The sequence below is a fragment of the Hyla sarda genome, chromosome 2, assembly GCF_029499605.1.
Source record: "Hyla sarda isolate aHylSar1 chromosome 2, aHylSar1.hap1, whole genome shotgun sequence".
Lineage (NCBI taxonomy): Eukaryota > Metazoa > Chordata > Amphibia > Anura > Hylidae > Hyla > Hyla sarda.
This window is the reverse complement of record NC_079190.1, coordinates 7,225,109-7,241,032: the sequence shown is the minus strand read 5'-3', so window position 1 is coordinate 7,241,032 and position 15,924 is coordinate 7,225,109. Positions and strand designations below refer to the sequence as shown.

Here is a 15,924-nt window from a genome sequence, read left to right as displayed (position 1 = left end):
TTAGGTCTTCGTGGTTTGTCATGGATTCCTGCAGCTCTCTCAGCTCCTCCTGTCCGGCTACCTCAGGAGTTCAATTTCCACCATTGAGAAGCGCTTTGGGTTATCCAGTCAGACATCTGGGATCCTGTCGTCCTTTAATGAGGTGACTACATCCTTATATAAGGGCGCCCAGAAATCTTATACAGGGTGCCCTGTGATCTCTTCCTCAACTTCTAATAAGTTGTGTAGCATAGGGAGAATAGACATGGATTCCCTGCACTTAAAGGAGTAATCCATTGGCCAGCTTTCAGAACATTTAGTTCCGAACGATGTGTGGGTCAGCCACGCCCCCTCATGATGTCACACCACGCCCCCTCATGGCAAGTCTAGGAGGGGGGGTGTGATGGATGTAGGTGATAAGATGTCTAGCGGTGGAGTACCCCTTTAAGTTGGAGCTCCTTGACTTTGGTTTTCCAAGATGATAACCCAAAATAGGGAGAGGAGCTTGTACTCAATTCCAACTGAGGACATCTTGTTTATTCAGCTTTTTAGTAGGTGACTTACATTGGCAGCCATAGGAGACAACCTGTAGGGCGCACCGGTGGTGACTATTCTGTGCACAGTATGGCGACCCCCGGTGGCTGCTCTTTGGGGCGTTGCTGGTTCCTGTATTGCTCAATATTGAGGTTCGTCTCTCTTTACACTGATTCATCAGCTGGGAACCATATAGAGAGATGTCATTGAGTGTTAGAGCCGGGAGCCGTGTAATCTCAAACCCTACATGATATGGGTGGAAGGTGCTGGGCGTCCCCCTGCTCTGGTCTTAATGGGGTACTCCGGTGGAAAACATATATATATATATATATATATATATATATATATATATATATATATATATTTATCAACTGCTATATGTCAATGTTGTATCTCAGAAACCCTCTTTAATTCTGTTTCTTCATGGTTAAAGGGGTACTCCGGTGGAAAACTTTTTTTTTTCTTAAACAACCGGTGCAAGAAAGTTAAACAGATTTGTAAATTACTTTTATAAAAAAAAATCTTCATCCTTCCAGTACTTATTTGCGGCTGTATACTACAGAGGAAGTTCTTTTCTTTTTGGATTTATTTTCTGTCACGACCACAGTGCTCTCTGCTGACACCTGTCAGGAACTGTCCACAGGAGGAGAGGTTTTCTATGGGACAGAGGTGTCAGCAGAGAACACTGTGGTCAGACAGAAAAGAAATCCCAAAAGAAAAGAACTTCCTCTGTAGTATACAGCTGCTAATAAGTACTGGAAGGATGAAGCCTTTTTAAAAGAAGTCATTTACAAATCTGTTTAAATTTCCGGCACCAGTTGATAAAAAAAAAAAAAAAGTTTTCCACCTTTAACCATGAAGGAACAGAATTTAAGAGGGTTTCTGAGATATAACATTGAAGGTCTGTTATTGGTGGAATGAGGGGCAGCATCCATGTGGCTGGGGTACAGTGTTCTCTATAACAGTTCTGTTTCATCATATAGTCCTGTTTATCTCTATTTAAATTACCTCTATATAAAAATTGTAATCCTTCTAGTACTTATCAGCTGCTATATACTACAGAGGAAATTCTTTTCTTTTTGAATTTACTTCCAGTCTGACCACAGTGCTCTCTGCTGACACCTCTGTCCATATCAGGAACTGTCCAGAGTAGGAACAAATCCCCATAACAAACCTCTCCTACTCCGGACAGTTCCTGACATGGACAAAGGTGTCAGCAGAGAGCACTGTGGTCAGACGGAAAGGGAATTCAAAAAGAAAATAACTTCCTGTGGATCATACAGCAGCTGATAAGTACTGGAAGGATTAAAATGTTTAAATACAAGTAATTTACAAATCTGTTTAACTTTCTGGCACCAGTTGATTAAAAAACACAATAATAATGTTTTCCAGGGGAGTACCCCTTTAAGGAGTGAACTGTTCCTACCCATAAGTCTATTGCAGTGGTCTTCAACCTGCGGACCTCCAGATGTTGCAAAACTACAACTCCCAGCATGCCCGGACAGCCGTTGGCTGTCCGGGCATGCTGGGAATTGTAGTTTTGCAACATCTGGAGGTCCGCAGGTTGAAGACCACTGGTCTATTGTATTGCAATACCCAAGAGCATTGTTTTTCTGTCACATGTCCAGTCCCTTAGCCAATGAATGCTAAGGACTAACCTATTCCACCCCTAATCCCAGGATAGGGAGTGCAAAACGCAGATCTAGTTAGTCTAGTTCTGGCCCATGTGCAGAGAAGGAGGGAGCACAGAGGGAGCTCTCTCACACTATAGGGGGGGGTACCTACATCACAGAACTCTTCCAGTCTTAACCTTGTAATACGGTAATGCTGTCACCATGATGGACCCTGACCGCCAAATACCCCCCTCCCCATCATCCACGCTTTAAACCACTTTTGCTATACTTATGTCCCCCAACCCATCAGCAGAGAGCACTGTGGTCAGACTGAAAGGAAATTCATAAAGAAAAGAACTTCCTCTGTAGTATGCAGCAGCTGATAAGTACTGGAAGGATTAAGATTTGTATATAGAGGTAATTTACAAATCTGTAATTGATTTTGAATTTTTTTTCCCCCACCGGAGTACCCCTTTAATACTTTGGTAGTCCTGTCAGTCTGGTCAGTCATGGAACTGAGGCTTCAGCAAGATTCCCAACTCAATTCCCAAAACACTAAAAAGTCAGATTAGATAGGAAAATACAGAGAGAATAGGAGAGAAAGAAGAAATAAAGGAAAGTCCCCCATAAACCTAGACAACCTCTTATAGGTTCTGGTATATCTGGAGCCATTGGTCAGAAATAGAACATATTCACCCACAGACCCATGGGCCCCCTGTCCACCCAGATGGCACCAGTCCTATCCCTGGGATTAGGGTCGTCACCTATCTTGCCCAAAAAATACCGGCCATGCTAACTTGCATAATTCATTATATAAATAATAATTTTGTCCTATTCTGACCCCTATAACTTTTTTATTTCTCCTTATTCGGGCCTGTATGAGGGTCATTTTTTTGCGCCCGATCTGTAGTTTTGAACAGGACCATTTTTGTTTTCATGTGACTTTTTGATCGCTTTTTTTAAATTAAATTCGGGACTTGCAGTTAGTTACTAACTACAACTCCCAGCATGCCCTGATACAGCCTGTGGCTCAGCAGCTGCCCCAAACAAACACTACAACTCCCAGCATGTTGTAATATATAGTAATTTATAGTATAGGTTAGTGTTTCCCAACCAGGGGTGTCTCCAGCTGTTGCAAAACTACAACTCCCAGCATGTTGTACTATATAGTAGTATATAGTATAGGTCAGTGTTTTCCAAACAAGGGGTGCCTCCAGCTGTTGCGAAATTGCAACTCCCAGCATGTTGTAATATATAGTAGTATATAGTATAGGTCAGTGTTTCCCAACCAGGGGTGCCTCCAGCTGTTGCAAAACTACAACTCCCAGCATGTTGTAAGATATAGTAGTATATAGTATAGGTCAGTGTTTCTAAACCAGGGGTGCCTCCAGCTGTTGCAAAACTACAACTCCCAGCATGTTGCACTATATAGTAGTATATAGTATAGGTCAGTGTTTTCCAACCAGGGGTGCCTCCAGCTTTTGCAAAACTACAACTCCCAGCATGTTGTACTATATAGTATAGGCCAGTGTTTTCCAACCAGGGGTGCCTCCAGCTGTTGCAAAACTACAACTCCCAGCATGCCCGGACAGCCAACGGTTGTCTGGGCATGCTGGGAGTTGTAGTTTTGCAGCAGCTGGAGGCTCTCTGGTTGGGAAACACTGGTATATTCTGGGAGTTGGAGGATTGGTTGGATAAATACGGGGAAATATAACAATGTCCCTTGACTTGTACCCAATGTGAAGTCCAATCTTTGTATCTACCGTCTGTTTGTTGGTCTTCAGTCTGGTATGGAGGGTAAAACTTCTCTCTTTGGTCACTTTCCCTGTAATCCTATTACTTCAGATTGGGAACACTGTGCTCATCGTCTTCATCAGCTACTTTGGGAGCAGAGTCCACCGACCGCGGTTCATCGGCCTAGGAGCTCTGATCGTCTGCTCTGCTGGATTTATCATGTGCCTACCCCACTTTATTATGGGACCGTATGAGTACGACAAATCGTTTGCAAGTAAGTACATTTTTGGAGTGGACCATCCTTCTGACTTGTATCTTGAGAATTTAGATAAATGAGAAAAGATACAAAAAGTAGAACATATGAGGATCTTAAAATGTGATAATGTCTTCTTCCCTGGTGGACTGGGGTAGTGGAGGGAATAATGTAGGCTTCCCTGGTGCACTAGGGTAGTGGAGGGAATAATGTAGGCTTCCCTGGTGCACTAGGGTAGTGGAGGGAATAATGTTGGCTTCCCTGGTGGACTAGGGTAGTGGAGGGAATAATGTTGTCTTCCCTGGTGGGCTAGGGTAGTGGAGGTAATAATGCTGGCTTCCCTGGTGCACTAGGGTAGTGGAGGGAATAATGTATGCTCCCCTGGTGGACTAGGGTATTGGATGGAATAATGTCTGCTTCTCTGGTGGACTAGGGTAGTGGAGGGAATAATGCTGGCTTCCCTGGTGGTCTAGGGTAGTGGAAGAAATAATGTATGCTCTCCTGGTGCACTGGAGTAGTGGAGGGAATAATGTATGCTTCCCTGGTGGTCTAGGGTAGTGGAGGGAATAATGTTGGCTTCCCTGGTGGTCTAGGGTAGTGTAAGGAATAATACATGCTCCCCTGGTGGACTAGGGTAGTGGAGGTAATAATGTTGGCTTCTCTGGTGCCCTAGGGTAGTGGAGGTAATAATGTTGGCTTCCCTGGTGGACTAAGGTAGTGGAGGTAACAATGTTGGCTTCTCTGGTGGACTAGGGTAGTGGAGAGATTAATGTCTGCTTCCCTGGTGGACTAGGGTACTGGAGGTAACAATGTTGGCTTCCCTGGTGCACTAGGGTAGTGGAGGGAATAATGTCTGCTTCCCTGGTGGGCTAGGGTAGTGGAGGGAATAATGTTGTCTTCCCTGGTGGACTAGGGTAGTGGAGGGAATAATGTTGGCTTCCCTGGTGGACTAGGGTAGTGGAGGGAATAATGTTGTCTTCCCTGGTGGGCTAGGGTAGTGGAGGTAATAATGCTGGCTTCCCTGGTGCACTAGGGTAGTGGAGGGAATAATGTTGTCTTCCCTGGTGGGCTAGGGTAGTGGAGGTAATAATGTTGGCTTCCCTGGTGCACTAGGGTAGTGGAGGGAATAATGTTGTCTTCCCTGGTGGACTAGGGTAGTGGAGGGAATAATGTTGGCTTCCCCGGTGGACTAGGGTAGTGGAGGTAATAATGTTGGCTTCCCTGGTGGACTAGGGTAGTGAAGGGCATAATGTCTGCTTCCCTGGTGGACTAGGGTAGTGGGGGGAATAATATATGCTTCCCTGGTTTACTAGGTAGTAGAGGGAATAATGTTGGCTTCCCTGGTGGACTAGGGTAGTGGAGGTAATAATGTCTGCTTCCCTGATAGACTGGGGTAGTGAAGGGCATGATGTCTGCTTCCCTGGTGGACTAGGGTAGTGGGGGGAATAATGTTGTCTTCCCTGGTGGACTAGGGTAGTAGAGGTAACAATGTTGGCTTCCCTGGTGGACTAGGGTAGTGGAGGGCATAAAGTCTGCTTCCCTGGTGGACTAGGGTAGTGGGGGGAATAATATATGCTTCCCTGGTTTACTAGGGTAGTGGAGGGAATAATGTCTGCTCCCCTGGTGGTCTAGCAAAGGTAAGGTTTAAATGTCAGCACCTTTGGTGGATGAGTGGTAAATGACTACTGCACTGGTGTTTTTAGTGAAGGGATTAATGTCTCCTGTCCTGGGGATCTAGTGAAGAGAAAAGGTTAATGCTAGAATCCCAAATGGTCTAATGTAGCAAAGGATTTGCTTCCCTTGTGTTGAAGGGTATTAAAGTGGTGAATATCTGTTTACCTGGTGGTCTAGTCAATAGAAATGGTTAATGACAGCATCCCTGGTGGCCACAGGTAGGAAAGGTGTTAATACCTACTTTCCCAGCACTCTAGGATAGATAATGGGTTAAATGACTACTTTTCAGGTGGTAGAAAAAGGGTAATTTCCAGCCTACATGGTTTTGAGAAGTGGATTGGCAAATTCTTTCATCCCTAGTTGTCTAGTGAAGGGTTAATGCCAGCATCCCTGGTGGTCTAGTATAGTAGATCATTGAATATATTAATTCCTGGGTGGTCAAGTGAAGAAGGAAGGGTTAATGCCAACATCCCTGGTGGACTAGGATAGCAGATCAATATATCCATACCCCTGGTGGTCTAGTGGTAAAAAAAAAATGTTAATGCCAACATCCCTAGTAGTCTAGTGAATTAAAAAAAAGGGTTAATAAGAGCATCTCTGATGGTCTACGGAAAGTGAATAGTTGAATACCTGCAATCCCTGGTGGTCAGGGGTAGAAAATGGTTAAATGCATACTTTTCTGGTGGTAGATAGAGGGTAGAGTAGTGGATCAACGAATACTCCCATCCCTGGATGTATATGACAATTATAAGGTTAATGCCAGCATCCCTGGTAGTCTTGTATAGTAGATATTTGAATACATTAATTTCTGGGTGGTCTTAACGAAGACAAAATGGTTAATGCCAACATCCCTGGGGGACTAGGATAGTCTCTAATGCCTCTATCCCTGGTGGTCTGGTGAAATAAAATGTGTAAATGCCAACATAGTCTAGTAGTCTAGTGAATGAAAAAGAGGGAAAATGCCTTCATCCCTGGTGGTCTAGTAGATCGTAGATAGTCAAATATCTCTACCCCCTCTAATGAAGTTAAAAAGTGTTAATGCCAACATCCCTGGTGGTCTAGTGAATAAAAAAGAGAGCACTCCTGTTTCTCTAGGGTAGTGGATAGTTTAATACCTGCTTCCCCTGGTGGTCAAGAGTAGCACAGAGGTTAATGTCTGCTTCCCTGGTGATCAAGGATAGTTAAGGGGTTAACGCCTGCTTCCCTGGTAGTCTAGGGTAGTGAAATAATTTGTGCTTGCTTCCTTTGATTTCTAGGGTAGTGCAAAGGTGAATATCTGTTTCCCCGGTGGTTTTGTGGAGGGAAAAAATTAGTCAGCATCCCTGGTGGTCTGGAGGAGTTCAGGGTTGCTTCTGGTCATCTAAACAGGCACTGCAGAGGTTAATATGACCCCATCAATAGTCATATTGTTAGGTCATAGAAAACTATTGTCTATAGATAGAATGTCTTGGGATTGTTCTTGTTGGGTTCCCATTATTATTACACCTAACACGTCATTGTTTGACCACAGGTGGATGGTAATACCCTGTATCACCTGAAGGGGCGCTGCAGTAATAATACACCAGGCCTCGTAGATTGGGAAAAAGGAACAACTAATAGGCCGGTTTTGCCTATAGGCTAAATAGGCAGCTGCCTAGAGCGCCCTCTTGATGGGGGCGCCGCTCTATCCACTGCAAGAAAGTTAGTAGCCAGCATCCAAAGCACCTGCCACCCATCCAAAGCACCCGCCCAGCCAGCACCACTGTTACCCAACCAATGTACCTCCAGCTGTTGGAAAACTACAACTCCCAGCATGCCTGTACAGCCGATAATATTCAATATGTTCAATATTATTCTGCTCTCCTCCACCTTCTACAGGTACCTACAGTAACATAACCGACATCTGTCAGCCCGGCACACTGAACCAGAGTCCCAGCAGTGACCAGTGCATGACGACGGCTCAGAGAGCAGACAGCCAGGTCCTGTCCATTCTGTTCATCGGTCAGATCCTGCTGGGGATCGGTGGGGTGCCCATTCAACCCTTCGGGATTTCTTACATAGATGATTTTGCCAGCAAAAGGAACTCGCCGCTGTACATAGGTGAGAGAAACGACTTGACCTATTGTTGTAGGGATCTGTTCTAGGGTCTGATATTAATATAGAGGTCTGATATTAATACAGAGGTCTGGTCTGGGGTCTGATATTAATACAGAGGTCTGGTCTGGAGTCTGAAATTAATATAGAGGTCTGGTCTGGGGTCTGATATTAAAATAGAGGTCTGATCTGGGGTCTGAAATTAATACAGAGGTCTCGTCTGGGGTCTGAAATTAATACAGAGGTCTGGTCTGGAGTCTGAAATTAATATCGAGGTCTGGTCTGGAGTCTGAAATTAAAATAGAGGTCTGGTCCGGGGTCTGAAGCTTATATAGGGGTTAGATCAGACCTCATATTAGGGGTCTGATCTGGGGCCTGCATATATGGTCTGGGGTCTGATATTAATACAGAGGTCTGGTCTGGGGTCTGATATAAATACAGAGGTCTGGTCTGGGGTCTGATACTAATATAGGGGTCTGATCTGGGGTCTGCATATCTCTCTGTATAAACAAAGTCTGGTGTAGGGTCTGAAATTCATTTAGGTGTCTGGGTTCAGACATTAATATTTAGGGCCTATATCTGGCCTGGGTTCTGAGTTATGCTAGGAGTCTTGTCTAGAGTCTGATGATAACATAGGGGTCTGATATAAATACAGAGGTCTGGTCTGGGGTCTGCTATTAATACAGAGGTCTGGTCTGGGGTCTGAAATTAGTACAGAAGTCTGGTCTGGGGTCTGGAATTAATATAGAGGTCGGGTCTGGGGTCTGATATTAAAATAGAGGTCTGGTCTGGGGTCTGAAACTAATATAGGGGTCTGATCTGGGGTCTGCATATTTCTCTGTATATTTGGGGTCTAAACATAGTCAGGGGGTCTGTTGTAGGGTCTGAAATTCATTTAGGGTTCTAGGGTCAGACATTATTGTTAGGGGCATATATCTGGCTTAGGTTCTGAGTTATGCTAGGAGTCCTGTCTAGTGTTGGATAATAACATAGGGGTCTGGTCTGGGGTCTGATATAAATACAGAGGTCTGGTCTGGGGGTCTGATATAAATACAAAGATCTGGTCTGGGGTCTGATATAAATATAGAGGTCTGGTTTTGGGTCTGAAACTAATATAGGGGTCTGCATTTCTCTCTCTCTCTCTCTCTCTCTCTCTCTCTCTCTCGTGTCTTAATTTATATTTATATTTATATAGAGGGCCTAAATAATTTAAGGGAGTCTGGTGTGGGGTCTGAAATTCATTTAAGGGTCTGGTCTGGGGTCAGATAATAATCTGGAGTCTATGCCTGATCAGATTTTTGTTAGGGGTCTGATATTAACATAGGGGATCTGGTCTGTGGTGTGAGAATTTATATTAAAAACACATATTAATATATTTTGGAGTATGGTCTGGGGTCTGATATAAATATAAAAGTTTGTTCTGTAGTCTGAATGTATATGTATATAGAGAGAGTCTTATATTAATATAAGGACCTGTTATGGGACCTAATATTAATATAACGGTCTTGTCTGAGGTCTGATATTATTCTTAGGATCTAGTCTGGGGCCTGATATATTTACAGTATATCAGAACCCAGACCAGACTATTATATTAATATCAGACCCCAAAACAGACCCTTGTACTAATATGAGATCCCAGATTAGATCATTATATTAACATGAGACCCTAGACTGGACCCTTATTTTAATATCAGATCCCAGATCACACCCTTACATTAATAAGGGTCTGTGGTCTGATTATAAATTAAGGGTCTGTTTTGGGATGTGATTTTAATATAAGGGTCTGATCTGGGGTATGATATTAATATAAGGGCCTGATCTGGGGTGAAATATTAATATAAGGTTCAGATCTGGTGTCTGATATTAATATAAGGTTCAGATCTGGGGTCTGATATTAATATAAGGTTCAGATCTGGGGTCTGATATTAATATAAGGGTCTGATCTGGGGTCTGATATTAATATAAGGTTCAGATCTGGGGTCTGATATTAATATAAGCTTCAGATCTGGGGTCTGATATTAATATAAGGGTCTGATCTGGGGTCTGATATTAATATAAGGTTCAGATCTGGGGTCTGATATTAATATAAGGGTCTGATCTGGGGTCTGATATTAATATAAGGTTCAGATCTGGGGTCTGATATTAATATAAGGGTCTGATCTGGGGTCTGATATTAATATAAGGGTCTGACCTGGGGTCTGATATTAATATAAGGTTCAGATCTGGGGTCTGATATTAATATAAGGGTCTGATCTGGGGTCTGATATTAATATAAGGGTCTGATCTGGGGTCTGACATATTTAGCCCATTCTTTTATATAAGCCATAACCCTTAATAGGCTGCTCTCTTCTTGCTGTGAGCTGCTGCTGACATATCACGATGTGAATGGCTCCTCCAGGCTGACACCTCTGTCTTACCTGTAGGTGAATACAAGGCGTTAGTTGTGCCCTCTCTACTACAGTACCTATATTAGTATGAGCGCCATGCTGCTAGACTCCTCGGGGAAAAAAAACAGCTTGTCCTTGTTCTAGAAGTCGTCCAAAATGTAGGCAGTGAACCTTGTGCTCAGCATGTTCCTCTGTTCAGGGTCTTCCTTTCAGCCTAGCATACATCAGCACATGTGCTGAAGACAGCTTTAAAACTTGCTGTAACTCAGTCAGCAATCGAGACTGTAAGGAACCTCTGATGGGAGTTGAAGTCCTGAGGTGTGCAGCCTCAAAGGGGACATTTGCCTGGTGTGAATAACACTTTTGTTGGTGACTGTTTTGTTGAGTGGCTGGTAGTAAGCAACCTATTAAATTTTGGTGTAGTCAGTGCAAGACACACAGTTTATTTTGTATTTGTTTATGCCTGAAGCTAAAGGCTGTATTTGTTTTGTTAATGAAAAATATAGAGGCTGGCATTTATCATTGTAGGTGTAAGTGAAGCATTTATCATTGTAGGTGTAAGTGAAGCATTTATCATTGTAGGTGTAAGTGAAGCATTTATCATTGTAGGTGTAAGTGAAGCATTTATCATTGTAGTGTAAGTGAAGCATTTATCATTGTAGGTGTAAGTGAAGCATGTATCATTGTAGGTGTAAGTGAAGCATTTCTCATTGTAGGTGTAAGTGAAGCATGTATCATTGTAGGTGTAAGTGAAGCATTTCTCATTGTAGGTGTAAGTGAAGCATTTATCATTGTAGGTGTAAGTGAAGCATTTATCATTGTAGGTGTAAGTGAAGCATTTATCATTGTAGGTGTAAGTGAAGCATTTATCATTGTAGGTGTAAGTGAAGCATGTATCATTGTAGGTGTAAGTGAAGCATTTATCATTGTAGGTGTAAGTGAAGCATTTATCATTGTAGGTGTGAGTGAAGCATGTATCATTGTAGTGTAAGTGAAGCATTTATCATTGTAGGTGTAAGTGAAGCAATTATCATTGTAGGTGTAAGTAAAGCATTTATCATTGTAGGTGTAAGTGAAGCATTTATCATTGTAGGTGTAAGTGAAGCATTTATCATTGTAGGTGTAAGTGAAGCATTTATCATTGTAGGTGTGAGTGAAGCATTTATCATTGTAGGTGTAAGTGAAGCATTTATCATTGTAGTGTAAGTGAAGTATTTTTCTACACCTTTTTTTGTGCGCTGTAATGTGTAGGAACACCAAATTTATTAAATGGTCACAGAGCATTTGATAAACTTTGTACAGGTCACATTTTCTGAAATTTCTCTCTTCACATACAACAAAAAGCTGAGCTAAGTCTGGGCTGGTGTAGTTTTAGAGACTTTTCAGTGGCTTTACGTCTTTTTTGTGCCTTTTTCACAAAAAGGCACAGTTCATAAATCCCTTCCATATCATGTGTATTGCCAAAATCAGTGGATTGCAACTCAAAATCAGCAGAAATGCATAAACCGAAAGGCGCAAAAAAGGCTCAAATAAACCCTTCCTGCGCCTTTCTTGTGCCTTGTCTAAAGACAATGATAAATGTCGTCCAGAGTGTCCATGTCTGACTGCTATTTGACTGTTTCTACTGAGATAGTGTCCTATCTATCTATCTATCTCATATCTATCTATCTATCTCATATCTATCTATCTCATATCTATCTATCTCATATCTATCTATCTATCTCATATCTATCTATCTATCTATCTATCTCATATCTATCTATCTATCTCATATCTATCTATCTCATATCTATCTATCTCATATTTATCTATCTATCTATCTCATATCTATCTATCTATCTATCTATCTATCTCATATCTATCTATCTCATATCTATCTATCTCATATCTATCTATCTCATATCTATCTATCTATCTATCTATCTATCTATCTATCTCATATTTATCTATCTATCTATCTCATATCTATCTATCTATCTATCTCATATCTATCTATCTCATATCTATCTATCTATCTATCTATCTATCTATCTATCTATCTATCTATCTATCTCATATCTATCTATCTCATATCTATCTATCTCATATCTAACTATCTATGTATCTTATATGTATCTATCTCATATCTATCTATCTCATATCTAACTATCTATGTATCTTATATGTATCTATCTCATATCAATCTATCTATCTATCTATCTCATATCTATCTATCTCATATCTATCTATCTGTCTATCTATCTATCTATCTATCTATCTATCTCATATATATCTATTTATCTCATATCTATCTATCTATCTATCTCATATCTATCTATCTATCTATCTATCTATCTCATATCTATCTATCTATCTATCAATCTCTCAGTTTCCCAGTAATATATTCGGATGATAATAGATTCTTCCGGGGCGCCGCTCATCACTATACTGTATTCTATCTGGTGTTGTGCGCTTCGCTCTGCAGGATCCGCAGTTTATAATTCGCAGGATGAAATATTTGTCCATAAATTACCTTTTCTGAGTGACTTTTCTGATTGGGATAATCCCCAGATAACAAGATGTCTCATGTATAATGGAAGTGATGCCGCGCCGCGTCTCATGTCATAGATCACAGATATATGAGAGACTGTAGAGAAGATCACATAACAAGACGCGTGGGGGAGGGGTGATAATAGGATGTGTAATGTCTTCTATGGAATTTTTTAGACATTTTTGAATGATTTGATGTTCGTCTAGTTCTACCTTATTGGACTTTCCACTGATAATTCCATTGATTTCAATTATTACATTGCTGCTGTCTCTATGAGATCAGGATATATAATAGTTATACATCTCCCCTCCAGCTCTATCTGTATACTGCTGCTATCTCTATGAGATCAGGATATATAATAGTTATACATCTCCCTTCCAGTTCTATCTGTATACTGCTGCTGCTATCTCTATGGGATCAGGATATGTAGTAATTTCCCCCCTCCCCTCTAGCTCTATCTGTATACCGCTGCTGCTATCTCTATGGGATCAGGATATATAGTAGTTTTCCCCCTCCCCTCTAGCTCTATCTGTATACCGCTGCTGCTATCTCTATGGGATCAGGATATATAGTAGTTTTCCCCCTCCCCTCTAGCTCTATCTGTATACAGCTGCTGCTATCTCTATAGGATCAGGATAAATAGTAGTTTTCCCCCTCCCCTCTAGCACTGTCTGTATACTGCTGCTGCTATCTCTGTGGGATCAGGATATATAGTAGTTTTCCCCCTCCCCTCTAGCACTGTCTGTATACTGCTGCTGCTATCTCTATGGGATCAGGATATGTAGTAGCTTTATACCTCTCCTCTAGCTCTGTATACTGCTGCTAACTCTGTGGGATCACAATATATAGTAGTTATACACGTCCCCTCCAGCTCTATCTGTATACTGCTACTATCTCTATGGGATCAGGATGTATAGTAGTTATACACCTCCCCTCCAGTTCTATCTTTATACTGCTGCTGTTATCTCTATTGGATCAGGATATATAGTAGTTATACACGTCCCCTCCAGCTCTATCTGTATACTGCTGCTATCTCTATGGGATCAGGATATGTAGTAGCTTTATACCTCTCCTCTAGCTCTGCATACTGCTGCTATCTCTGTGGGATCAGGATATGTAGTAGTTTTCCCCCTCCCCTCTAGCACTGTCTGTATACTGCTGCTGCTATCTCTATGGGATCAGGATATGTAGTAGCTTTATACCTCTCCTCTAGCTCTGTATAATGCTGCTAACTCTGTGGGATCACAATATAAAGTAGTTATACACGTCCCCTCCAGCTCTATCTGTATAATGCTGCTATCACTATGGGATCAGGAAATATAGTAGTTATGCACCTCCCATTCCAGCTCTATCTGTATACTGCTGCTATCACTATGGGATCAGGATATACAGTAGTTATACACCTCCCATTCCAGCTCTATCTGTATACTGCTGCTATCTCCATAGGATCGTGATATATTGTTGTTATACATCTTTCCTGGGACCGTGTTCCCACGTTGTGTTTTTTTTTATGTGATTTTCCCAAAATCTCCAATGCTTCTAAGTACCAAATCAGTTCAGTTCCTGTCCTGTCTTTATATCTTTCTCCTCTTCCATCCTCTCTATCTCAGGCTGCATTCACACCTCCTTTTCAGCCTACGGTTGCCGGATACGGTTGGGGGAGGGGAAAACCAGGTGCTCCCATACCCCAGCCGGACCGGCGCTGAAATCCATTTACTTTAGTGACCCGATCAGAGTCAAACGGTGACTCCTGTCAGCTCATTTATAACCCGTATCTGGTTTCCTGATCGGACCTTAAACCTTAGTATACTACAATTTTAGGTCCGGTCACAAAACCGGATGCGGGTAAAAAAAGAGCCGACGGGAATCCCCGTTTGACTCTGATCGGCTCACTAAAGTAAATGGATTTCAGCCCCAGTCCGGCTGGGGTATGGGAGCGCCCGGTTTTCCCCTCCCCCAGCCGGGGCTGGCAACTGTAGGCTGAAAACGAGGTGTGAATGCAGCCTTACTGATGTTCCATCCATGTCCTCCCCCTTTTTTATATAAAACCTCTGTTTTTTATTCAGCCCCTCCCCCTTATTTCCCATGTTGTCTTTTTGATCTGGCAAACTGCAGTACTAGACGCAACCCATGAACAGGTGTGGCACTGTTTCTGGAAAGAAATCAGCCATGTTTGTAATCCTGTCAGCCCCTTTAACCTGTTAAGGACATAGGACGTTCTCTAACGTCCCCACTACCTGGGCCTTAATGCCCAAAGGCGTTAGAGAACGTCCTGTTGTATTTCCGATCTCTGCCGCGCGTCGGGCAGAGAATGGAAGCGGATGCCTGCTGAAATCCTTCAGCAGGGATCCAGGGCAAACGCCGAGGGGGGCCATGTAGGCAAGGGAAATCGCCCTTGCGATCTGCGGCGATACCGGGCTGATCGGGTCTCTGGGACCCGACCGCCCGGTAATTTCGCATGATCCCGGCTGTCACAGACAGCCAGGACCATGCTGGAGTATAGGAGCGAGGTGGCAAGCCGGCCCCCTCCTCCTATACCCTGCGATCTGTCGGTTAGTTAACCGACCAATCGCAGGAGGGGGGGCGGTTACTTCCTCCCGTCCTGCCCGGCCCCTTGAAGTCCGGAGAGGACGGGAGGAAGACCGGAGGACGCGGCGGGGGACGGGGGAGTGCTGGGGACCGGCCCCGGTACTTACCTCATCCCTGAAGACCCGGATCCCGGCGATGAAGACGGCGGCGGCGACAGGTGAGTTCCTCTTCAGCTGCGGTCGGGCCCTTTACAGCAATGCACGTCGCCGTAAAGCGATATGCATTGCTGTAATGGGACCCTGTAAACTACAACTCCCAGCATGCCCAGACAGCCCTTGGCATCTGGGCATGCTGGGAGTTGCAGTTTTGCAACATCTGGAGGTCCACAGTTTGGAGACCACTGTGCCCTTCCAGATGTTGCAAAACTACACATCCTCAGCATGCCCTTACTGTCCAGACATGCTGGGAGTTGTAGTTCTGTAACATCTGGCCCTTCAGATGTTGCAGATCTACAACTCCCAGCATGCCTGGACAGTTTTGGCATACTGGGAGTTGTAGTTTTGCAACATCTGGAAGGGCACAGATTGGGAACCACTGTATTAGTGGTCTGCAAACTGT

At 43.1% G+C, this 15,924-nt stretch overlaps 1 protein-coding gene across 6 annotated transcripts in view; it reads left to right on the top strand.

Moving 5' to 3' along the window:
• SLCO2B1 (solute carrier organic anion transporter family member 2B1) overlaps positions 1 to 15,924 on the top strand; it is a 199,981-nt gene that overhangs the window by 86,783 nt on the left and 97,274 nt on the right. For all 6 annotated transcript variants that reach the window (XM_056561073.1, XM_056561072.1, XM_056561074.1 and 3 more), the window contains exons 3-5: positions 5 to 142; positions 3,972 to 4,134; positions 7,645 to 7,866. In XM_056561073.1, the coding sequence (XP_056417048.1) occupies positions 5 to 142; positions 3,972 to 4,134; positions 7,645 to 7,866 (523 nt within the window). The remainder of the gene's footprint in view (positions 1 to 4; positions 143 to 3,971; positions 4,135 to 7,644; positions 7,867 to 15,924) is intronic.